General features: G+C 38.2%; 1 protein-coding gene across 3 annotated transcripts in view; it reads right to left on the bottom strand.

Annotated features, from left to right (window-relative positions):
* zbtb8a (zinc finger and BTB domain containing 8A) overlaps window positions 1-26,894 on the bottom strand; it is a 163,013-nt gene that overhangs the window by 131,837 nt on the left and 4,282 nt on the right. For all 3 annotated transcript variants that reach the window (XM_055173219.2, XM_055173218.2, XM_073869447.1), the window contains exons 2-3: window positions 15,856-16,700; window positions 15,084-15,253 (exon numbers count right to left, since the gene is read on the bottom strand). In XM_055173219.2, the coding sequence (XP_055029194.1) occupies window positions 15,084-15,253; window positions 15,856-16,700 (1,015 nt within the window). The remainder of the gene's footprint in view (window positions 1-15,083; window positions 15,254-15,855; window positions 16,701-26,894) is intronic.

Genomic DNA, 26,894 nt, shown 5'->3' with positions numbered 1-26,894 from the left:
TCAACCAGCCCTAGTCTCGGAAAGACATATATTGTCTGATCTTAATAAAACTGTTAATATTTTGTCATAAGCTTCACATTACTAGTTAATTAGTTAGATATACTTAGTCTGGCCCATTTTGAAAATGTCACATTTCAAAATGCTTGAATTGATTACCTCAAGGCTTTTAGTTTTAATGAGGTAAAAGACTGCAAATCATTAAATCTTATAATAATTTTCATGCAGATGCAAACCCATGGACAAAAGGAACATAACAGCAGCTACAAATGAAATAAAGAATACAGGTTACAAATGGTGCCCACCTCACTATGTGACATCACATCAAATCTAGTAATACAGTGAACCGCAGTGGTTTCTCAAGACCCAATGCTCGGCACATTTTGTATGTTTCTCTCATCTGACACAATCAGTTCAGTTCATACAAATCTCTACTGATGATTAAAGTAGATTTGTTTAAAATAGAAGACTTTCGTATATGTGCAGAGCAGTGGGCCTCCAGGAATAATTTTGAGAACCATTGATCTAGGGGACAGTTAACGTAACTCCCGTTGTTCTAGATGCAAATATTTCCGGAATGATGAGACAAAAATCATCAAAGACACTTGAGAACATAGGACAAACAGGCCCATCAGTTTAGTTGTAATCGCACACCATTACGCTGGACTCATACATGGTTAATGCTGGCTGGCTGTTGGTTGGCATGTTTTCTAAGATATGTAATTATCCTAAAAGACCCTTATAAGAATCTGAAAGTAGATGTTATGTGCAAAATAACAAGTAGGTCAGACAAATATTTATGTGTTGTATACATATGCTATAGTTATCGTTATTTGTTCTTGGGTTATAGGGCCACCTAGTGGACAATCTCTGCAATTTTTTGCATGTGACCTCGGCCTGGGTCTATACATATGTGTACCAAGTTTCGTGTTGATATCTCATTCCTATCATAAATGATAGCCATTGTAGTATTTGTGGCACCGCCTCTTCGTACTTTTGACCGTGGTGTTGCGACAACGAGTGCAAAGTTCAACTTTTTTTTGATAGTTATTGATAATCAGTGTCTAAGGAATATTCCAGCACTGGATCGGTTCAGATCGGTCAAAAAACCTAGGACTAGTTCGCAAAAGTAGGTTTAAAAGAAAATTATGAATATCTAACAAACAATTCGACTGAGACAAGTGCTGCTTGAGGAAAAGTTGTTCATTTTAAGTACCTCTATTAAATGATATGAGGATCTTGTTGATATCTGAAACACTGCATAATACACAATCACTTAAACACTGAAAAAACGTGATACCGCCCCCCGGAGGCCGAATTTTTTCTTACTCTGCACAGACCTTCATGGCCAAGAGACAAACAGGGCCACCGCGTTTCGTTTCGATCGGCCTCCGTTAACCCTGTCTAATAGCTGCTTTTTCTTGATTGGCCGATGGCGGCCATGTTTTTTGAGTTACGCAAAATTCCTTTTAATCATAGATAGTACCCCAGACCAGGAGCACACGTGTCAAATGTCAAGTTGATCGGTCCCATATTTCGGTAGTTACAGCCCTTCAAAGTTGAGGTGGTGTTATAGCGCCAACTAGTGGTCAAGCGGCGCAATTTTTTGCACCTGACCTCAGAATAGTCCCCTGTATATGTGTACCAAATTTGGTGTCAATACCTCCTTCCCTTCCTAAGTTATAGCCATTTAAGTCCAAGAGGCTCCGCCCATTGGGGGCGTTTTGGCGTGGTTTGACGACGGCGAGTCGAAAGTTCAAATTTTTTTGATAACTTTTGATAAACACACTCCAAGGAATATTACGGCACTGGAACGGTTCCGATCGGACGAAAAACCTAGGACGAGTTCGTTTTTATTTTTTTCGACAAAATCGAAAATAGCGAAAAAATTTTCATGACGGAAATGAAATCGAAGATATACGTTTTGTTCGTCTTGACGCAAGGAATCCAGGGATATAAGACACTTGACATTTGGATAAGATTTGTGGAAGTTATGACCATCAACGCGTTTGTTATCGCTATAGCGCCACCTATCGGCCAATCGGGTTGATACTCTATCAACCTCTCCCCAAATTGGGTCCTACCATTTGGCCAAGTTTCAAGTCTCTAGGCCTTACGGTTTGGTCTGCACGTTCCGTTTTACGGCAGAATAATAATAACTAATAATAATAAAAACCTTGGCAATTACAATAGGGTTTCAGCACTTCGTGCTTGAACCCCTAATAAAACAGACAAATACAATAGGTTTTCAGCACTTCGTGCTCGAAACCCTAATAAAACAGACAAATACAATAGGTTTTCAGCACTTCGTGCTTGAAACCCTAATAATAAAACAGACAAATACAATAGGTTTTCAGCACTTCGTGCTCGAAACCCTAATAATAAAACAGACAAATACAATAGGTTTTCAGCACTTCGTGCTCGAAACCCTAAAAATAAAAATAATATCCCTGAGCAATAATAATAGTGATGCTTTGCATAAATGCAAGCACCACTAATAAGTATGAGCAATAGTAATAGTGATGCCTTGCAGTAACACCCTCCCTCTCCCATTATGAGAGTGAGAAGGGGAGAGGACTTTTCAGGCGAGTCGAAATACTCCCAAAAGTGCTATTACGCCATAAAATATAGTTCCTCTTTTAAATCCGCTTAGAAAAGCGCTACGTTTTATTTTGTACCACCAAACTTGCTAGTATAACTACTCGTCTTAATTAGGAAAACGTTGATGTGTTTGTTCACTTCTAACTTTATCTCTAAATGGTACAATTGAATGAATTGGGCTAAGCTAAATGCTATCGAAGCGTCGCAGCGCGCTCCAGCGCTTACGTTCACGCACACAGATGATAGAGGGATGTATCAACAATTCTTAGTTAAGGTAATAACATATTTTAATATTGAAAATGAGTAGACTATTCCTTTAACTCAAACCCCCTAACCATTTTTAAACCCTCAAATTAGTGTGAAATAATAGTTTGAGGAGTATTTCTTAAAAGCCCCTAACCCAATCCTAAACCTAAATCTAACATGCACACTAATCTTAATCCTGCAATCTGATTGGTTAATGAAAATGTTGATCCAGGACCAACAATGGTGTTGATTCAGGATCGCATCTTGCTTGGTGAAATCACGTTCACCCTCCAGGTCAACCATAAAGTGATACTACGATCAATAATGGTCGCCTTAAAAAACTTTTTAAAAACTTTTAAACTTACGTGTGAAAAGGTTAAGTAAGGCTTACATTTAAATGTGTTTTGTTTTGAGTGTATGGTCAATAAATAAAGGAATTAAAAAGATGGGCACAAAACCTGTTTGTTGCGCCCCACTTGTCCCCACCAGTGGGTGAAGTAGTTTATTTTAATCCAAAAATGTGCATCATGAGTTTACTAATATAATCCAACTATGCAGTAGTCTAAAGAACCATCTGGACCAGCCGGGTGTATTCAGGTTTCAAGGTAGTTTAAAGAGCCATCTGGACAGGCACAAAGGGTTTTAGTATTAGCAAACAGCCAAGGGTCAAATAGGTCATGGAAACAAGACACTGGGTCTGAGGAATGTCATGTGGGTCTTGCCTGAACAGAAACATATTGTTTTAACTATGAGGGGAGGGGACAAGGACCCGTATATTTGCCAGGCCCTGGCTTGGAGGGTCAGACTGGTTTGGAGATTTCCTCCCAGGCCGGCAGACTGGGTTTGGGAGGAATTCTCCGGGCGGCCTCGGCTTTTGTTTTGTCCGGAAAATAAAAGTCTATCTCTTGAAATCAGAACCTAAGACTGAAGATTGTTTCATTTGAGGAAAAGGAAAAAAACAACATGGGCCGTACTGACTTTGAGAAATGCGGAGCTAACTTAACAGCTAACTTAGCAATAGGGGTACCTCCGTTTGGTCAGGATTTTTCCTCTATTTGGCTGGTGTCGACAAACAATGAAAAATCGCTGTCTGGCGCGACTGAAACGAACAAAAGTGTTCATTCGGAATATTTCATATTTATTTTAATCTGGATGATATGATATTGGGGGGGGGGTTATATGGGCTGGATTTGATTTTTGAGGGGGTCATGATCCCCATAACCCACGTGCAAATTACGCGCATGCTAGCGCCAGACCCAGAGATCAGCTAAATGGATTCCAAAACGGTAAGATTCAAATGTTTAACTCTAGGGGAGCTGGAAAATGAGCATATTTTCAAAAGAAGTGCAATGTCACTTTAACAGCGTCAAATAAATAGTATATGCATTGTTTTGCATGGATTGATCAAAGAGATATGTTACAGGCTTGCCTGTTTGGACAGATTCGGCCTTGAGGTCGGTTAAATTTGGGATGCAGAAGTTCTTGTTTCAACCAAAAAATATTGACAAAAATTGCACACCTTCAGGCAAAATGAGCACCCAATGCGCACGCCCGTTCATGAACACCTACTCTGCATTGACTTCACTTTTGCCATGCACTCATGTTGACGCGTTGAGTATAAACAATACTTGATTCACGTCATTTACAAGGACATTCAAAAATTGAGGATAGATGAAGAAAAGTAGTAGATTCTACTATTGCAAACAAAACATGATGTGCGCAAACGCTGTCTTTTGCCATTGTGTAGCTTGCTTATAGTGGAGTGTAATGTCTTTTTTCCCGCACATGCGCTCGCTGTTGTAAGCTTACTGTCACGTGATGTATCAACACGGCAGATACGGTATGTCCGAATTCATTCATACCATTCATATTCATACTGTATCAGAGGTGTAAAGTACTTGAGTAAATGTACTTCATTACTGTAGTATTTTTGGGCTACTTTGTACTTGTATCAAAAATATAAGCAACTTTTACTCTCTACTCAACTACATTTGAAATGATCCTTACCGTTAAAGGAGCATTTCACCCATAGAAACATTAATCTTTATTGAAAGTCGTATTTGTAGTGGAAATGTAACATACATTTAGAATTTGGTGCCTATTTGACCGAGAAAAGGGGTGTTTGTAGTCTCACCCCCTCAACAAAGATATTGCACTTCCTGCTTTCAATGATGCAAAATGATGATTTTTACATCATTGAAAGAAGGAAGTGCAACACTGAAATCTGTATTTCTCATGTCTTAGGGGAAATTGAGGAAATGATGCATGCCCATTCAAAAACATGACTGGGGTTCTAACTATACAAAGATTAATGCAAATGGATGAAGTGTCCCTTTAATCGCTACATTGTTTATTCGTCAACTAATAAAACGAGATAAAAGTGTAAGAGGGTAATGGATAGAATCTGTGGTCATGAGGTTAGACGCACACACACAACTGAGGGACATCATGTGGTGCTACACAGGGCAATCGTATTAAATCAAAGTACTGCGAGAGCGAATCAAATGCATATGGAGAAGTCTGGTCTCGTGGTACTTTGATGTGCAATGCTGAACGGCTTGCGCTGAGCCACCGCAAAATATAACACAGGGGCAGAGGTAAAAATCTACTCTGCGGGACATCAGCTTGCTGCGTATGTCATAAACTGTACAGAAAAGTCTGGTCTGAGAGAAAAAATAAAGATGCATATCACATTTGATTCTGTCAAGGGACCCTTTGTTAGACTAGTGATGCTACAATCAAAACAAACGTGAAGCGCGATTGCAGGAGGGTCAACTCAAAGGCAAGCACAAATGTTTTATATACTGATGCTACTTTATCAGCTAACCTGAGCTGGTACATAACTTGATATTAACTTAAAGCAACACTAAAGAACTCTGGTTCTTTGCTCCCCCTACAGGTTAGAAGCGTAATTGTTCATTACCACTGTCGTAAATACTGCAGCATAGCTGGCACTGATTGGATTGTAGGTCTGCCGTAAAGCAAGTTTTTGTAGTTTTCACTCGAACTACAGGACCGCTACCCGACGGTTGGAAACTTCTTTAGTGCGGTTTTGGCCGATAGAGGGCTGCAAAGCGAATGTGAAAGTGCCATTCACCCTGTTTTGTGTGGATGAACCACTGAAACTTTTTTGGAAACGTTATTTTAAGGTAAAAAAAAACTCTTGGTGTTGCTTTAATATATTAGCCAAAATAAACCAGTGATGTCCTGTACTGATTGCCTGAGTTAAGTACATTATAAGATTGATAATAAGTGTACAATTTCACTGTCCTCACCAGTGGCGGACAATGATAAAAATGGGGGGGGCAAACTTGAAATTAAACTTTTACTGTAGTAATGCAGGTCTGTAAATAGTCATTTATTAGGTGATGAATATCATTTCTGCCTAGCTAAAATGCTGAAAATGTTACTGTTGAAGTTAACTAAATCATGAAATAAATTTACTATGAATGTGTACTCTGAATATAATGTGGGTTTATTATCAGTAATGAACTAATCATGGTAATCATTCACACACACACACACACACACACACACACACACACACACACACACACACACACACACACACACACACACACACACACACACACACACACACACACACACACACACACACACACACACACACACACACACACACACACACACACAAAGAGTATCATGGCCACGCAAAGGCAGCTTAAATGCAGCACAAAATTTCACCCAGTAAGTTATATCTCGAAGACTTATAAAAAGCAAACAGGGGAAAAAAGGCATTTGACTTACATAGCATCCAGCTAACGTTAGCCAACTCCGTTTGCCATTAGTCCTGGAAAAGCATGTAAACTCGACCACAATCACTACCTGCTGCTCAATCTGGCCCAAGCTCCGTATTTATTCTTCAACTGAACGCCTTATAAAGGGTGATTTTGTAAGGATAAAATCATATTTTCTTTAATTTCACTTGCTTTCACTGATCAGTACTGTTTCTAGCAGTAACATGGCAATCTGCAACGTGATTATGAGACTCTGAAAACGATCCAATCACATGAGGTCAAAGACATAAAAAACTATTCTGATTCGCTTACAACATAAGTGGGAGGGTTTGGGGTGTACAGTCCTGCGCCCCAGGGCGGATCAGAAACCAGCCAATTAGAGCTCAGCCTCAGGTCACATGTTTATCCCTTTTAACTGACCTACATATACACTCATTAGGGGTGCTAAATTACATTTTAGTCAAAACATTATGACTATGTTTACAGATTTTCTCAATTGCTTTGGCTCATTTCGTGAAACAGAAATTACATTTTCAAAACTCTATGGGGTGGTTTCCCTGACAGGAATTAGCTTAACCCAGGACTAGGCCTTAATTTAATTATTAAATATAACTAGTTTTAACAAACATGCTTTATTATAAACATTACTTGTGTGCATTTTGAGGCAAAACAAAGGGCACTGATGCATTTTAAGATATGTCAGTGCAAGTTGTTTTCAGTTTGGACAGCTCTTACATTTATTTTAGTCTAGGACTAGTTTAATCACTGTCCGGGAAACTGCCTCTTAAGATAATTTGGCAAAACAGTCTTACAGTTCAGCACAACTATAGCTCAGTGGTTCCCAAACTTTTTCAGCTTGTGGCCCCCCTTGTGTACGGTGCATTCCTTTGCGGCCCCCCAAAGAAAATTTGTGACAAAAAACTGTTCTAAAATTCACATTTTAATAAAAAAAAACATTAAATTGTACAAAAAAGTAGTGCTTTTGGTTAGTAGCCTTATTTTTTTAGGTTTAATTACACAGAATTCATGATAAATTAATGTATTTCAAAAAATGTCATAAACTGGGGCCCACCTGTCACCATCTCGCGGCCCCCAGTTTGAAAACCACAGCTTACTTGCAAAAGCTCATACATCTCACAAAACAGTTCACTCATGTGTCAAAACTAAATATCCTTCTCATTTAAACAGTCAGTGCCCCCAAAATGCTTCGTCCCTTTGGCATTGTGTAAGCACTGCAAGTCAAAATGTTTAGATGTTTTGTCACTATGGCAGAGGAAAAATTAAATATTTCTCATGTTCACATTTTAGTCTTTGCCCAGTCCTTCATTGACAATGGTTACTGAACTGTTTTTTGTCTAGCTAACAAAAAACAATTGTGTATAAAACTGAAAAAAAAGAAATAGGATTTTAAGATAAGAGTAGCCTCCAAGGTTTGACATCAAACATTGCACTCATACTGCCATGGAAATTGTAACCATTATCATTCACACACATAAAGTAAGTTCCATACATTAGAGTAAAAAGAAAATATATACAGCATAATATACCGTAATATAAAGACACAAACAATGAAAATTATATGCAGCCTACAGTGCCCTATGCGAAAAACTCCTCAATAGGAATGAGAAAAGAAGAGTAAGGGTCCAGGCACACCAAAAGCGTTTATGGCAGTTGCAGGCGCCTTTTTTGAATGATATTCTATGGGCAGGGCGCGTTTGCGCGCTGTTTATGCGCGCCGAGCGCCTTGCGGTTTTTTGCCGTCTGCCGCGCACACGTTTTTGAAAGGTTTGTCCAATTGAATGAGGGGAGAGGCGGGCCTTACGTTGTGGTGAGGGAAGTTTACAGTTGCTTTGAAGAACCGGACACCACTCGCTCATTCTCTCCTGTGTGTTCGTGCACCTCTCATCCTCAAACTGAAAGACTCAGCAGAGCAGTCAGTCAGAAGAACTCTCTCAGACGGACACCACGTTATTAAAGTAAGTTCTATTATTGATTTATGTTCGCTTCATACGTGATACATCTTCACTAGATAGACTATTTTTTTTACAATATGTAGCCATTGCAATGACTTGTAGTAAATATTAGTTTGGAGGAGGTTGGTGGAGTAAGTTAACGTTACAGTCCGTCAGGCTCATAAAGAAAAACACAGCGTTTTAAAAACCTCAGCTGTTTAACGTTATTTCACGTTTGGTAGTTTTATCTGAGTTGAAAACTGTCAGCTTTGAGTTGACTTTTGAGGCACTTTTTCCTCAGCTGTTCTATGGAAACATGTCAGGACAAATAAACGCTAACCAAAAGTTATTCTGTCCAGAGTAACGTTATCCATGTAAGTAATAAACCAGATGATATCCATTGACTACATTAATAATGACATTGCGTATGAAACAAACTGTCTGCTTAATCAGATGAACAGACCCGCGCCAGTTATTCGTGACTTCGCTACGCCACGAGCAACACTTGATTCTATTAGAAAAAGCTTTTTTAAATGTCTCGCGTGACGTCTGGTATATTAACTGAAAAAAATCGCTTTGAAGTGGCCACACCTTAAAGCTGACGTTTTCAGAAGAGAACCTTTTTAAGATCTCATTTTGTCCAACATTGCGTCCTATGACAGATATAATATTTATTTCATTATTGCTCTGTGTATGTGTGACCTTAATCATTTGAGGTTATGTGTTGATTTCACCTCTGAATATTTCCTCTTATAGGTCTTTTTTTTTTTAAAGGCAGTGCGTTGCGCCTTGCGTTTGCAAGCGTTTAAAGCGCTTTTGGTGTGACTGGCCCCTTAGGTGGTAGGAACACCATGACCATCCTTGGATGAGTAGTGAACCAGGCCACAATGAAAATTCACACTGTTCCATACAATGACATATTGTGGTAGGTGAGGCCCTACGAGACCTTTCTCATTTTTAGGGATCAAATCAAAATGAAGGTGGTCCTAGAAAATGAGGAGCTTCTGTGTATAGTATGGGCAAAGACTGGGGATGTGAGTGGCCACATCATTCTCAGATATGGCAGCAAACATAGTTATATTGCCCCCTCACTGGGACATCCACCGTGGCCCGGTGGCCAATAATATTACGGCCACATTTTCTGCCATTCTTCCACAAACACGAGAATGTAAGGGGTCTTGTTTCCTTCCAATGTTATTATTTTCTACAAAAGCATAAACTCCTCCTTCGTTAGTCAAGTTCTAGTTTCACCTGACTGTCAATTGCTGCAATAAATTTATCAAATGATTCATATATGGTATTCATGGTATTATGTTCTTGACTAATTTTGACAATTGAAGAGACTATTGTGCATGACTTATGCAATGAAATGACACTGACACGTTTGGAGTGAACAACCATTAGACTGAGAATCAACCAATCAGTTTAGATCAACAAGATCTATTCATTTGGAAATTGTGCTAAATGTAGGCTACCTGTACTAAATTATTTGCAAAGATGTACTGAGATATTGAGACATGTACTTAGACATTTTCAATTTGATGAAATAAATGAGGAATTTAATTCTGTTGTGAACAATAGCCAAGTGGTTTGGAGGTTTGTTCGTTTTGTTTTGAAAATGTAATTTCTGTTTCAAGAAATGAGCCAAAGCAATTGAGAAAAACTGTAAGCTGTGTTTGTTCTGCCATGTCAAAATATTGAGGTGTTTGATTTCTTTCTATATTAGGAAGTAAAACCTCATAAATAAACTTTCTTGTTTTTCACTGACTGAGGACTAGTGCATCTTCTTTGACATTCAGTATGTGTAAAATACTTTTTTTATAAGTTCTTTTAAACTGGGTTATTTTAAGACTTTTAAGTCATATTTAAATTGGTGAATTGTAACTTGTAATGGAATAATTTTTCAAGTAAGGTATCTGTACTTTTACTCAAGTATGGCTTTCGAGTACTCTTTACACCTCTGTACTGTATACCTACACTGTGAAAAGTCATTCTGCAGGCTTGTAGATTTGATGAAATTGAATATGTAAACATTATTTAATAAAATTAATTTCATGTAGTTTGGTTTTTTTTTTGTGTTAAAATTCTTTAAAAATGACTGGAATAAAAACAACTAATTGTTTTTGTGAAGGATTTAGCTATTCTTATTGTGTATCTGCGCATGTAGTGAATACTGAATAAATCCAACGTAATACGAATCAGCTGTTTTAAATCAAAAACCATTCCGGGTTGATATGCAGGTCGTGAGCGCTGAGCAGACGGATTTAGGAAATATTTCTATTATTGTGCCAAAATTCAAAGTTTTGAAAACATTTCAGTCGAGAATGTATGTTTTTTAAACAAGAATCTGCAGTAGGTTCATAAAGATATCGCCCATTTAAACATTTCCTTCGAGTTTTGTGGCGATGGGAGCTCCAGATAATCAGCGGGCGCTCCGCGTGTATATATACCGGACAACGGCGCCTCACCTCGGCCAGTCTCGCTGAAAATCTCCGCTGGCTGTGACGATGTAGTGTTTAAACTGTGGATAAAATTCATTTCGGGTAAATTTAACGGGCAATCTTTAGTCTTGTATCATGTATGTATCTATTATGACAAATTCTGCTCGCTCGCTCGCTTGGTTCGTGTTTTAAAGATAAATGTGACTTTACTGCAGTCTTTTTCGCTTTATTTAGTTTTGTGTTAATTATATCCACAAAGTATTCAAATAAATTGGTAATGTAAAACTATTCTCTGCTGTAAATTAATTGTGTGCTCAATTGCGACGCCCTGTGTTGAATTTTCCCGCGGAAAACACGAACCATTTCTGACTGAATCGTTTGACAAAGGCGTCTTACTGGAGTACAGTATCATTACTGAGGGGAAATATAACATTATTCATTTAATTCCACAAAAGGTGAGTAAGATATTAAATGTATAAGTTGTCTTTTTGAAATGTTTAAGCTTTCTACATAATGTAAATTGAACATTTATTTGCGACCTATTATCTAAATTGTGTGTTCATGAAGGCCTGTAACGTACTGCAGCTTCCTGCAGGCAACGTGAAACATTGCTGAGGGAGAACTTTATTCACAACAAAAGGTGAGGAATATTATTAAATAAATATATTGTACATATTATATTGTGTATATAGTGTATGTGTGTGTATATACACATGTGAGTAACTTGGTTAACAAATAAATATGTGACTGTATCCTATCGTGTGACAGAAAAAAATGTAGGGAAAAGATTTGCCCTAATTATAAATATAGATTATATATCTTTTCAAACATTTTTTGATATTATTTGTAATTCCAATGAGAATTTATTATCAGTTTTCAATATTACTGCACATTTCAAACACACCTACACTGTATAAAATATTTCAGTGGCTTTGTAAATATCACAAAAATATATTATTAAAATAACTTAATAATATCTCTTTATGTCACTAAGTTGATTTTTTGAGTTAGACAAACCAAAATTAATGACTAAAAAATAAACATATATTTGTGTGTAAAATGTACAGATATTATTTAGTTGTATACATCAAATAAAATAAGTATTTAACTAACAGATTATTTCTTATAGATATTCTTAATATTTGTTGTAAATTTGAATCAATATATTTGAGAATGTCACACTTATATATTTCAGCTTTCAAAACTATTATAATTGCTCATTTCAAGTTAACATAGGTATTTAACATCAACAAAAAAAAATAGTAAATTTCATGCATAACTTTAACTATGATTTACTGAATATTTTTGGTGAAACATTATTACATTGTATTATTTGAGTAAATGTAGGCAAAAAAATTCATAAAATCAGATGTAAATTTAAAAATCACAAAGCCAACGGTTTTTTAATCAGCAGCAGAAGAAACAGCGCCTCTTGCAGGAAGATAAACAACCTCAAAACTCCTCAAAAATCCTGGTAAGTGTTGAGTTTATTAATATTTACACTTGTTTTTAATGAAATATTTGATGTGTCCTTGCGTAAACAACTTGTTGGTGTATTTATCTGAATACTTTCGGAGCCATACTGTAAACTGGGTACAATAACAGCTTTCTGTGCACATACTGGTAGATTAATCATTAATATTTTTATTTTGCGTATTTATTCAGGTCACCAAAGTATTAATACAGCTGTGCCACTTGAAATGTGTGTAAAATAATAATTTCTGATCGTTTTATTACTGCATAAAGTGGTTGTGTAGACAAACACGTGTAAATCTGTACTGGCTGATAGTCAGGCGATCCGAAATCCGGTCCTCAGTTTCGCTCCACCCGGATTTATTAGACCTTTCACGTGGAAGCGGAACACAACAGAGCTTAACAGAGCTCACACGCTTATATACATTTATATTAATTATCTCTCGACTCCATATGCCTATGCTTTATTTTCCTTTTTTGTGTGAAGGGTCTCGCACACCGGTGGAGATGCGTTGCGTCTCGTGTAGGACAACTCGCAGTTTCTGATACCACACCGGACGTTCGCATTAAATAGCGCGAGTTTAGTCAGACAAAGTTTACTTCCAGATATAAAATATGCATTCGTAGCCTTTGTTAATCGTTACAGATTTGAGACAAATATGTTATTGTAATGTTAAACTAAGTGGCGCTCTGTGGCAGCGTCCAGAGTCACAGCGGACAGCCGTTTAAATAAAGTTATCTTTGTTGCAGGTACAAGTGCTGGTGGTCCACCTGTCCGGGTTCAAGAGGTGTGGATTCTGCATGCTGTAAATTTGAGAGACCTCTCAGAGTTTATTTAGCTGATTGTTTTTGTAACATGTACAATGTTTGCCATTTTCAATAAAACAACGTATACAAATTGCTTTGTTTATCATTGATAATTGATGGTTCAGTATGAAATAAATGTATAACATTAAGTAAATAAAAATTATTTATTTTAGTTAAATAATATTCACAAAATTTTCAGCTACATCTAAGTTACATTTTTAATGATATCAACTTAATTTATTAGTAGACTTCACTGTGATTTTTTATTGATTTGCTTTTATATTTTTGATTCCATCTACTCAATTTAATTTGTGATAGGAAATTAATGTAATTAATGAAATCTAATCGATTTCATAGCTTTCAAATTTACTAAATTTTTTTAAGTGTAAAAATGCTTCACCAAAAATATTGAGTAGGTAATAGTAATAGTTTTTACAGTGTAATAAGCCACAAACTCGGATGAACTCCATTGCACATATCTTCCAGTTTTCTTTAAAACATTTTAATATACAAGTTTAATGTGTGGAGTATTTCAATATTCAAGCTGTATACATTTATAAAGGTTTTAAGACATAATTGCTGTTTAATGTTGCAGGATAATGATGAAGAGGCAGGACTTGGGTAGCTTGTGATGGCTGTAATTGTAAAGAATGGATCTTCTAGGAGTGGAAGCCCAAAGGATGCTGGAATTGTTATCGAGGCCTTAAAGGTGTTCCCAGGGCAGGCTTTATCCTCATTGGATTGGATTGGATCTATGCATTGAATCTCCAGTATCCCAGGCATCTTTTCAGGTGTTTCAGAAACTTTTCTTGGAGCTGGATTCTTCAAAGTTTATGAACTGATTACAGTACAGTAAGTCTAAACTGCTGTCTGATTTTCTGGGTGTGAATCAATGTAACAGAACACAAACATGGAACCTTTCGTCGGGAAATGTGGACGGTTTCTTTAAAGACTGTAAAATACCTTTTGAAGTTTACACTGTTACAAATACATCATTAAAATGAGATGCTTTACTGTTCTTTTGACTGCAATAAAATAAGAATTGATTAATCTTTGTCTGTCATTCTGAAATCAGATATAATACTCATTACTAATAAAAATATTAATGGATGATGTTAAATTAAAATAGTATAATTGAATAGTATTTATTGTATAGTGCTAGGTCTTTGTCCTGTATACCCAATATTTTGTTTAAATTTAAATTAATTTTTAATTGCAAATTGCAGATTACCTTTTTGAATGGGTTACTATTAAAGACTTTATGGAGTGATTCTAACTCAATTTTTATTTGTTGAATTTAGTTAATGATATTGCTTGTAATCTGTTGCCACACTTTTATTGAGTAGATATGGCATAATATTTTTTATTGTATAGTGCTAGATCTTTGTCTAGTATACCCAATATTTTTGTTTAAATTTTAATAAAATTTAGAGTAAATCTAAATCAATTTTGATTTGTTAAATGTAATTAATGATATTGCTTGTAATCTGTTGCCACAATTTTATTGAGTAGATGGGGCATATTATTTTACTAAATTGTACTGTTTTAATGGTCGATGATCTATTTCTAATTCAGTACTGTCATAGTATGCTATTTCGGACGAAGCGTTGAGCTGCACGTGAACAGGTGTACGGACAACTGCGGACCATCCTGATGATGAAAATTATGTCATGCGGATGGCGTGCGGACAGCCAGAGTATACCTTGGCCATTAGGGTATATTATTCCTTTATAGACTGACAGCAGCCTGTGAATATACACTAAGGTGTTACTGAAGCAAATACATGCGAAGTTGAGTGTGTTTCTCACCGTCTCAAAATGGCTACGCAGGTGTTCTAGGCGAGTAAAACGCTTGCTGCAGGCCTGGCAGGGGTACGGACGCTCACCTGTGTGACAGCGGAGGTGTCGCTTCAAATCTGCCTTCCTTTTTACTGTGTGCGTGCAGAAAGGACATTTATAACGCATAGAGGGAGTGGAATCTGAAAAAAAAAACATTAAGTGTAAGGTCAAAGAACCATTCAAAAGGGATATTTACTAACCTAAGAACCCAAAAAAACAAAACCTTTTCAATGTAAGTATATTCATTCACTATATTCAACTATATGCAACTATATTTCAATGTAACTATATTTGGTTCAAACCTTCAGAAACATTCAAATTTTGTCTGATAATTTTTTAAAGCTTGCTTTTGGATTTATGTCACATTAAAATTAGATGCACTCCGACATCCCTAATATGAGGCACTAAAGCCAGGCTGTAATAAAGATTACTATAATTCTGAGCTTACGGGCTCAACAATGAAGGTGGGCTGGGGATAATAGTATCACTTGCATTATTGGGCAAGTGAAGTGTTCTCTGACCTTTTAGGTTCCTTGAACATATATGTTTTCAGGCCGTGCAAAGGTAAACACTGCCAAGGTAAATGCATTTGATGCATAAAAATAGACAATAAATGAAATAAATGAAATCCTTATTCTTGAGTCCTAAAGTCAACCTAGTTTTTGTCACAGTTAGATAAAAAGTGTACAAATCAATTAACTATTACTGTATACCTATTTAATCTGAGCAGTTAAATTCTCACCTTTATTAAACACACCAACTACCCCAACAATTGATGGAAGGTTGGCATACAGCTCATCTGCCTTCTGAGTGCAGTGGGATACCACCCCCTCTAGGTCAATGAGCGATGTGTCTTCTGTTACAAAGCGACTGGTCGCAGTTCTTTTCCTGCTTCCTCTTCTTCTGTGTTCAGACAGCACAGGGCTAAACTGCTCCTCCTCCATCTGTGACTCTAGATTGGGCTGTGGTGGAGAGTTCTGCTGAAGCCCTGATGGCTGTGGGCTGGAGACTATGGCTCCTCTGATATCCTCTGTTGTGTGGTCCTCCTCTTGGTGCTCCCAGCTTCTGGTCTGTGGCCTTGTGCTTACATCACACATAGTGGATGGCTCGATGACATTCTCGTGTCTATCCTGAGGTGGACTGCCCTCCGACAGACACAAGTACTGACTTTCGTCGTCGTCTTTCGCGCTGATTTCGAGAAAAGATTTAATAAAGGTTTTGCAGTAGGAAATGACATCATTCATCTGCAGGTAGCTGGCTGCTGACATCACCTCTATTACATTGGAACTGTTGAGCTCCAGTTGACCAGAATAAATAAAGTCCAAGATAATCGAAAAAATTGCAGAGCTGAAGACATCAAAAGAAGCACTTACTGAGTTCTGAGTGACTTTAGCTTCCTGAGATAACAGCATCCGGAAGTATCCGCTGCTGCCCCACAGAACATTACGATGTGCTCTAAAAATGTGTCCCTCCACCAATATGTTGCAGTCACAAAACAAAACCTGTTGCCTCTGATGGTCCAGTTGTTTCAGCAAGCAACTCTGGTGAATGGCTGCAATTTCTGCACGAGTTCGCTTGTAAATAGGCCTAAAAAAATAGGGAACAACTTACACCAAGGACAAAACGGTCCGTGTACATTTTGATAGTTTGTTTTTTCGTTTAAACCAAAAAACAAAATAACGAGAAACCACGTTTTTCATTTGTCGTTTCAAACAAAAAACAAAAACCGCTAAAAAAGAGCCGTTCTTCCGTTTTTGGTTTCTGAATCCAAAAACGAAAAATGACTAAACCAAATTCAAATAACGGTCCGATTTTGGTGTTTGGAAATTCCTTTTTTAATTTCTCCGTTTGAAGATCTACATTAAAAGAAAGACAGGTTGGCCACGTGACACGGAAGTTATAGTAAATACAAATATATAGTAAATACAAGTTATAGTAAAATCAAAATAAAAGCCGGTCATAATAATATGCAGCACCAACGTTACACCAGAGTAACGTTAGAAGAAAAAAATCTATAAATAAATAGGCTTATATAAACCTGAACCGAAATAAATATGTTAGCAACAGTAGTTTATTACAGTGATTTAATATCGTGTCTATCCACGTACACATCACCATTCACGTTTGAGTGCATTTGGTTCAATACAGTACTAAGAACTTATTGTGTGTGCAGAGTTGTTACTGTTGTTACTGTTAATTAAATTAATATTAAAGTGGTTTCCACCGTAATGGACCAAAGTGTTCCCCCTTTCTACCAGCAGGTGACAGTATTTAAACAACTGACTGTATTGTGTCTTTGATAACTGTTTTAAATCAAGATTACTGATACAGATGTATTTATTGTTGTTCATTTCATTTTCGATTTTATTTGCAACTAGTTATCATTATCGTCATTCACCCCCAGCCCAGAGTTAAACCTGCATGCCCTTCTGTTTTAACCTGATTCTAACACTGCTATCAGCTTCTTAGCAGCTCAGATCAAACAAACATCAGAAATGTCCTAATGCAGTAGGCCATCTGGCCAAAATAAGAATTTACCAGTGTGCTATATAGTGTGTGAATCTTTCTCCTCTATACACATTCCAGTGTGTATAACATACAAAACCCCCATTGTGTTACGCAAGGTAATCCATACAAGTCTTAAACATTTTTTCAACATATATAGCACATACATGCTTTCAATGACATTGCATTTGCAATCTATGGCTGCAGAACATTTACTGTGAAGCCCTAAGGCTAAATTCTGTTTATTAGGGGTCAAGCACCGAAGGTGCTGAGACACCTATTGGAATTGTTAGTATTATTTAGGGGTCAAGCACCGAAGGTGCTGAGACACCTATTGGAATTGTACTTTTTTCTTCTTCAGCCCTATGAACCGTATGTAGGAAAATGATGAAATTTGGCACAGTTGTAGTGGTGGTCATAAATAGTCATGTGGCCAAAAAAATTGGGTCTCTAGCAGTAACTCTATAGCGCCACCAGCAGTGCAAAAATTCAATGTTCAAATGGTTATAACTGCAGATCCGTTTGATCTATGAAAATTCTACTTAGTACACGTAATTGCTCTCATCACACTTATAGTTTTTAATACCGTACAGTAAGACTCCACCCATTACAGTAGCGGCCATTTTGAAATGTACAGTATTTTCGTTTTTTCGCTACTCCTCCTTCAAATTTGGTTCAATTCTTATGAAATTTGGCACAGGTGATCTTTGGAGTGAGCCGCATAGAAATGACCGAACAGAATTTTGATATTTATCTTTGTTTAAAAGTAATAAATGCGCAAACTTAACAAGGTTGATGCAAAAATGGTTCTGAAGCTATATCTCGGTCATTATTTGATCAATCGAAATGAAATTTGGTAAACTTTATGTCAACCATAAACTGGGGGACCATGCCAAATTTGGTGACAGCGCCACCTATGGGTCATGAGATATGAAAAAAGGCTATTTTTGCCCTTAACTACTGAATTGTTTGTCAGAAAATTATGATTTTGGTGTCTACGGATTCCATGGCTCATGCCGCATCTGTCGATGTGTATTATGCCGGGTTTAACCGAACCGCTTGTCTGCCATTTTGAAATTTCACATAATTTGTTATATTTTTTTAACTATTGGACATATCCGCGCAAAAATTAGTAAGACGCTTCAACATGATGTCCTGAAGGTACCTGGGAAGTCAGAGTACAGCGCCACCTAGGGGTTATAAACTATAACAGTTCTTATGGAACTGCTTATAACTTCTGAATACTTTGTTTGATATTAATTTCTTTGTGAAATTGTATTCACTGGTTTATGCCGATTGCAACGATACCTCGTTTGTCATTTTCCAACATTCTGTTCATGAGTTATTGTAAAGCATATGGTAGATGATTTTTTCGCTACTCCTTTTACAAATTTTGTTTATTTTATGGCAGGTACTGCTCGTATAATGTTTGGAGCAATCCGCACAGAAATGACTGAACAGATTTTTGATATTCTGTTCTCTTTCTTAGAAATACCACTCCAAAGTTGACCGTGCCTGTGACGACGTCTATTTGTCATAGTATATTAATGTGACTGTATATTACATTGTATAGCATTACTATACAGAATGATCTTCTTGTCTTCAATCTCACTTGAGCTTTTTGATTCTCATATACATTGTACTTCTGTTAGTTCTGCTCTGCACTGTCAGTTCTGCATCTGTGTTGATTGGCATATGTCAATCCTTGCAGCACCTAAGCTGTTTTTTTGCTGCCCCTTGAGCTGTGTTAACTGAGTTGCGCATCTAGTAAATCACATGCCAGGAGAGTCTGAGTTCATGGGTTCGAATCCCATGAGCGTGGGTTTCGTCTTGACTAATTTGTTGTTTGAGTTATCTGATTCTGTTATTCATTGTATGTTTTATTTCTTATCAGTGGTGTCATATTTGCACCTTCAGTGATTGCCATATGTCAATGCGTGTATCTGTAAGCTCTTTTCTGCTGCCACTTGAACCATGTCAACTGAGTGGCGCATCTAGTAAATCACATGCATTAAGATTCTAAGTTCTTGGGTTCGAATCCCGCAAGGGGCATCTATTAAGTTCTTCTATTAAAGTTTTGTTCTCTCTCTCACCAGTTCTTCCCAACCTGTCTGTAGTTCACATATGTTCTATTTTTGCCGTGTTTGCCGTTGTTGCTCTGCACTGCAATGGTTCTGCTCTGTGATTGCTGCACCTTGTGTGCTTGATGCACCTGGGGTGCTCATTGCGCCTTGGGTGATTGTTGCGTTGTATGTTGTGTGCTGTGCTTTGGGTGCTCTTTGCGCTGAAGGTGCTTGGCCCCGCAATTGCTGCTTGCAGCTATATTTATAATTGCTTCTATATTGCTATAAAAATGTTATCTGTCTAGTATTAGCTTCCTCACATTATACAATTTGAATTAATGTTTGGGCGATGCGTGTATGCAGATGTGAAAGAGGAAAGTCTACTGGACCAGAGAAGACAACCAACCATGCATTTCATTCAGAGGTCTGAAATATGACAAAATACCCCCCCACCCCCGTTTTCAATTCCACATCATTGTCCATCTGCCCCCCCCCCCACACACACACACACACATTCTCACTATTCTACTCAGGGAAATTAAAACTGTTCAGAAGATCATTACCCATCTCCCGAGCACCTGTGATGTTGAGAGGTGTGGTCCCTTACAAAAATTAACAATGGTTTTATTGTGGTAAAAGTGTAGTAACTATGTTATTGTTTCCTTTGGTGTATTGATTACTATAAGCAAAACCATGAGTTTACTACACTAACCATGGTTTAACTGGTTTTTGGTATTTTGTGTTTACCATGGTTTTACTACAGTAAAAATAAAAAAATACTAAAGGACAGTACCCACCCAGCCACAGCCTGTTCACCCTGCTGCCTTCTGGGAAGAGATATAGAAGTTTCTGCTGCCGGACTGCAGAGCAGCCCCCCCCCCAAGTTATCAGATTGGTAAACTCTAGTTCATCCTCAGCACTGCTCCACTGGTTATAGTTTATTTTGGTTTATTATAATTGCTTCTATATTAATGTTTATTGTGTGCTATGTAGCGGAAGGGAGTTAGAAACTAAATTTATACTTTATAACCTGTTATATTGTGACAAAATAAATCTACCCACCTACCTTAAAGAAGAATAAAGTGAATGTTTTGGAAAGGCCAGGTCAAAAGTTCTGACCTTAAAATGATTGAAATGTTGTGGAAGGATGAGGAAGCAAGCAGCTCATGTGAGGAAACCCACCAATATTAGTGTTAAAGCTGTTCTGTACAGAGGAATGGGCAAATATTAATTCAAGTCAATAAGCAGGACTGTTCAAAAATTACTGGAAACGTTTTGTTGCACTTATTGCTGATGTACTCCGCGTGGACAGCGCTAAGCGTTTTTATTAATGCAATTATGTTTTTGGACTTTCTTTTGAGGACCTTGTAAAATGTTCTTACCTTAGGGCAGTGGTTCCCAAACTTTTTTAGCGTGCGGCCCCCCCTTGTGTACAGTGCATTTTTTCGCAGCCCCCCTTTGGTATCCTGATGTTATAGTTATCGGCAGTTCTCCTCCACACCACAAGAGGCGCCATTGACCTACTGCATCATGTGGGTCCGGGCTTGGGTGATATAAACATACAGAGAGAAAGTGATACCCAGTCGTGGATACTCTGTTACTGTGCACTGTTATCTTCATGGTAATAAATAAATAACAAGTACCGTGAAAGTGCTTGACTCAATCTTTATTGATGAAGTTACCACATATTGGCGACGAGGATATTGGATGGATGAAATAAACGTCGGTCTTAAGACGGATGATACTGGATGAGTTCAGTGAGTTGACCGAGACAAACACAAAGATGGCTACAATGATAGGTACACTGTCTACTTTTGATGTGAAGGAGCAGACATGGGAAGAGTACCGTAAAACTTCAAATAATAGCCTGGTCCCAAATAGACGCCTGTCTCTTTTAGACGCCTGGTGTGACGACAAGTTTGGGTAAATAAACGCCTGTCTCAAATAAAGGCCTGGTCTGTTTTTTAGTTTGGGGTTGTATTTACTCTTCTAAAACCCGTCAGATAGTCTGTTTAAGACAGTTCTATGGTGCAGATTGCACACGCTAAAGTTTTTTTGCTTACCGGTAGATGTCACGTGACAGACGCAGTCATTCCGTTACTCATCACTATGACAACACAACAAGGTTCGTCGCCAGGATTGAGGCGATGATGACAGTAGCGAAGTGGCAATCGGGAGAGTCTGGACTTTTCCCGGTGGGCCGGTAGTGTTTTGAGGCCGCTGATAATAGCCAGGCTTTCAGTCTTTTGTCATGCATGCACTCCCGCCACACATTGTATTTCTCGCGCGGAAACACTATTTATCATATTTAATATGCTGCAGCGCCAAAAATGTATCTGGCCGCACTGCTCTCTCTCTCTATCAAGCCCGTCTTCCCTAGAGTTCTAGTCGAGCGAGCCAATACAAAAAAAAGAAAGAGGCTACACAATAGCCAATCAGAACATAGCACTGTTGTAACTTATCTGGGTAAGATTTCACGCAACAACCAATAAAAAAAACATATCCTTGTTTGCTTTATTTATACTGCCAATAATTTAAGACTGTTGTTATTACACGAACTAATTTGTTAAACACATTCAAATTAAAAATAAAACGTAATATGTGGTAACCTCCTGCTGTCCTTCTGGAACAATTAAATTAAAAGCCTGTCTCTTATAGACGCCTGTCTCTTTTAGACGCCTGGTGTGATGATAGGTTTGGGAAAATAAAAGCCCGGGCTATTATTTGAAGTTTTACGGTATTGCGAGATACTAGAGCAGTTTTTTGAAGCTAACGGAATTGATGACGGAGAAAAGCAAAGAGCTATCCTCATCAGCGTGTTGGGACCAGCCACATACAAGCTCATAAGGAACCTGGTGAGTCCAGATAAGCCCAGCTCAAAAACATACGTTCAGTTGAAAACTTTAATGAAAGAGCACTTCAACCCAAAACCGAGCGAAATAGTGCAGAGATATAAATTTGACTCGCGCTCCCGTCAGCCCACAGAAACCGTCAGTGCATATGTAGCAGAACTGAGACAATTAGCACAAGACTGTAACTATGGTACCACACTGGAACAGATGTTAAGAGACCGACTGGTATGCGGTATTAATGATGACAGGATTCAGAGACGCTTGCTTTCCGAAACAGATTTGACTTTTGAGAGAGCGTTCAAAATTGCAGTAGCTGCAGAGGCTGCCAGCAAAAATGTGCAGGACCTCCACAAGGCACCGTTAGCATGCAACAGCATGAAGATACAGGGAACATTGAAAAAGGAGGGCGAATGGAAAAAGAAAGGTAAAGAATGCTACCGATGTCATGGAAAGCAACACAGTGCAGTTGAGTGTAAATTTAAGGAAGCAAAGTGTCACTGTTGCGGGAAAGTAGGTCACATAGCTAAGGCTTGCAGGAATAGAAAGAAAGAAGATACATTCCCCAATGAAAAGAAAGCATACAGAACAGAGCGGCGTTCGCGTCCACATAGATCTTATAATCTAGACTCTGAAAAGCAGGATGATGATAGATCTGAAGAGGAAGCCTTCACATTAAACTGCATGAAAACAGAGACATCAATTCAGAGAGTAAAACCGATTGAAGTGGCTATGAAAGTCAATAAGAAAACAGCACAGTTTGAAATCGATACAGGATGCAGTGTAAGCATAATGAACGAGGGGAAGTTCAATGAGACGTGGAACGAAAAACAAAGACTGCAAATAAGACAAACTAAACTGGTACTTAAGTCATACACCGGGGAGAAAATCAACGTAGTGGGGGTAGCCAAAGTGGAAGTCAACTACGAGCAGCAAGTAAAGACATTGCCACTAGTGGTGGTTAAAGGTACAGGACCTAGCTTGTTAGGAAGAGGATGGCTAGAGGCGCTAAAGCTGAAGTGGGAAGAAATAAAAAATGTGAGAACGGAGGCACAAAGTCTACAGGAAGTGCTCACGAGAAATGAGGATGTCTTCAAGCAGGAGTTAGGTATGTTAAAAGGCATGAAAGCAACCATTCGAGTGTCCGCTGAAGCACATCCTAAATTCTATCGGCCCCGCTCAGTTCCTTATGCCATGAGGGCAAAAGTAGAAGAGGAGTTAGATCGGCTGCTGAAGGAGGACATTATAGCTCCTGTTAAGTACGCTGAATGGGCTGCGCCAATAGTTTCTGTCTTAAAGCCAAATGGGTCAGTCAGAATATGTGGAGATTACAAGCTTACTGTTAACAGTGCCTCCTCACTAGAGCAATACCCAATTCCCCGTGTCGAAGACCTGTTCAATACTCTGTCGGGAGGGAAACAGTTCTCCAAGCTCGATTTAAGCCACGCCTACCAACAGATTGTGATGGACGATACCTCAAAGAAATACCTCACAATAAACACACATCGAGGCCTGTTTACCTACAATAGGCTACCTTTCTGGGTCTCTTCAGCTCCCGCCATCTTTCAGCGAACGATGGAAAACAGGCCTTCAGGCCTTCCAAGAGTAGCTGTGTACTTGGACGATATTATTCTGACGGGGAGAGACGAAGCCGAACATTTGAGCACACTAGATGAGGTACTTAGGCGACTAAAAGAGGCCGGCCTGCGACTCCACAGAAGCAAATGTGCCTTTCTGAAAAATGAAGTGGAATACCTCGGGCAGGGGTGGTAAAAGTACTCAAAAGTTATACTCAAGTAAAAGTATTTATACCCAAATAAAAAATGACTCCAGTAAAAGTAGAAAGTCCTCCAATCAAACATCACTTGAGTAAAAGTACAAAAGTATCCAATTTAAAACGTACTTAAGTACCGAAAGTAAAAAGTAAATATTATAAAAAAATGTATAGCAATAATTAGGCAGATCAATTGTTTTGGCAGCATGCAGGGAGAACCAGTTGTGCTTACTAGCCTCCAAGCAAACACATACCGTTTCCCTAATGTTCAAATATGGTTCCCATTTGGTTATTTATGGGAACCAAATAAGAACGTCCCCAGTCCCTGCAGGTTATTTTTAGGTTTAATTTTATAACCTATAGAGAACCTTCCCAAAACATTTCCTGTAGGTTATGTTTATTTTTTATAACCTAGAGAGAACGTTCCCTGTATGCTATTTTTATTTTTTATTTTTATAACCTAGAGAGAAGTCCCACTGCTCCGTATGTATTCACTACTGCTGCTATCCACCCATTTTTTTGGAAATTAAGTGAAAACATCATTAAATCCATTGTATTCTTTATTAGTGCGTAAGTCGTGCGCGCTCCACTACTCCAGCAAGCGCTTCTCTACTCTGTTCCTCCAGCATGCGCTTGCGAACGTAGTTTAATTTTACCTCAGAAACAAACATTATTTTACTGATTTCTTTTCTTTCTTTCGTCATTTAGTAACTTAAATATGAGAGAACAAATATATATTTTAGTGGTTTTCGATCGTAACGTCTATATATGAGGAGAATATGATGTTAAAAGAAGCTTTTGATTGATGTGAAACGGGGATAGCTAAAGTTAGGCGGATAAACTGTGGTAAGATTTCTTAAAGTGAATGAAATCTTTTTATCTTAGAGAATACATTATTTTAGCTAATTATTTTATCTTTTTCTTCATTTAGTGACGTTAACTTAAATATGTGTGGACAAAAATATATTTTAATGATTTCCAATTGATTTGACACGTAGAGAATATGATGTTAAGGAAAAGCTTTGAACATTTTATCTAAAAACGGATTGGCGACTAACTGCAGTGGTAAGATCTGTAAAGTATTTATTTATCTGTGAATAAATATCTGTTTTAAGTCCCCTATATTGTGTTGAAGTTATTATTTATATATTTTATAAAATACAATGAATGTAATCTAAAAACAATATGTGATGCTGAGTTTTTTTATTATTAAAAATAAGCTCCAGTTCATGTTTTCTGAACAAAAAACACTGTTTACATGATTTTTAGTCTAATTATTTGCATTGAGGCATATCATAATATTTGGTTAGGGGAACGGCAGCGAGAGCTGAACCTTCACCTGTTTCTGCGGTCATCTTCCACTTCGCAATGCGCGCCGAACTGACTGCTGAGCATATGCTGGCAAAGAGCTCGTGTGCTTTTTTTTTCAAAAGAAAACCCAGTTTTTCATTGGTTTGGATAGCCAGTGTAATAAATACTTGGAGCGGGCATGGGGAAATGTATCGGAGTAAAAAGTAAACTTTTTCTTTAATATTGTAGTGGAGTAAGAGTAAAAGTAGATGCAAATTAAACATACTCAAGTAAAGTACAGATCCCCGAAAAAAGTACTTAAGTAAAGTAACGAAGTATTTTTACTTCGTTACTTACCACCACTGACCTCGGGCATGTAGTTAATGCTGAAGGCTTACATCCCGTGCTGAGCAAAGTGAGAGCCATAGAGGAGGCTCCACCGCCAACCTAAGGAAAGATGTTTTGTGGACCTGGAGTAATGAACAGGAAGAAGCTTTTCAGAACTCAAAACAGTTGCTGAAGTCAGCTAAAGTCCTGGGTCACTATTCTGCAGACAAAGATTTAGTGCTTGCGTGTGACGCCTCGCCATACAGAATAGGCGCCGTACTGTCACATGTCATGGAAGATGGTAGTGAAAAACCTTTAGGCTTCATGTCACGCACACTTACACCAGCAGAGAAGCGTTACTCACAGCTCGATAAGGAAGGGTTAGCTATCATTTTCGGGATTAAGAGGTTTCACAAATACATCTACGGACGAACATTCACAATCAGCACCGACCACAAGCCACTGATATCACTCTTTAATGAAAAAAAGCCAGTGCCACAGATGGGGTCACCGAGAGTGCAGAGGTGGGCGACACTCCTCAGAGCTTATGAGTACAAAATCATATACAAGCCGGGGCAGGAACATGCAAATGCCGATGCACTGAGCAGGTTGCCATTGCCAGAAACGGAGGAAGAGGAGGAGACAGACCAGGTCCTCATGTTGGAGGTCATGGAGGACCCACCAATTATGACAAAACAGGTTAGACAGTGGACAGCTAAGGATGAAACACTCTCACAAGTGCTAGCCTGGTGTCTGAAAGGATGGCCAAGGGAGGTGGATACAATGTACAAACCCTACAGTCAGAGGAAACTGGAGCTGAGTGTGAAAGATGGGTGTGTGCTCTGGGGGGCGAGAGTGGTCGTTCCGCAGAGGAGCAGGAAAGCCATTTTAAAACAGTTACATCACACACACCCAGGAATTTCTAGAATGAAGGGCTTAGCACGTTCATATGTTTGGTGGCCAGGAATGGACT

This window comes from Misgurnus anguillicaudatus, chromosome 7 (genome assembly GCF_027580225.2).
Source record: "Misgurnus anguillicaudatus chromosome 7, ASM2758022v2, whole genome shotgun sequence".
NCBI classification, from domain to species: domain Eukaryota; kingdom Metazoa; phylum Chordata; class Actinopteri; order Cypriniformes; family Cobitidae; genus Misgurnus; species Misgurnus anguillicaudatus.
The sequence above is the reverse complement of the archived record's forward strand: the minus strand, read 5'-3'. Positions and strand labels throughout refer to the sequence as shown.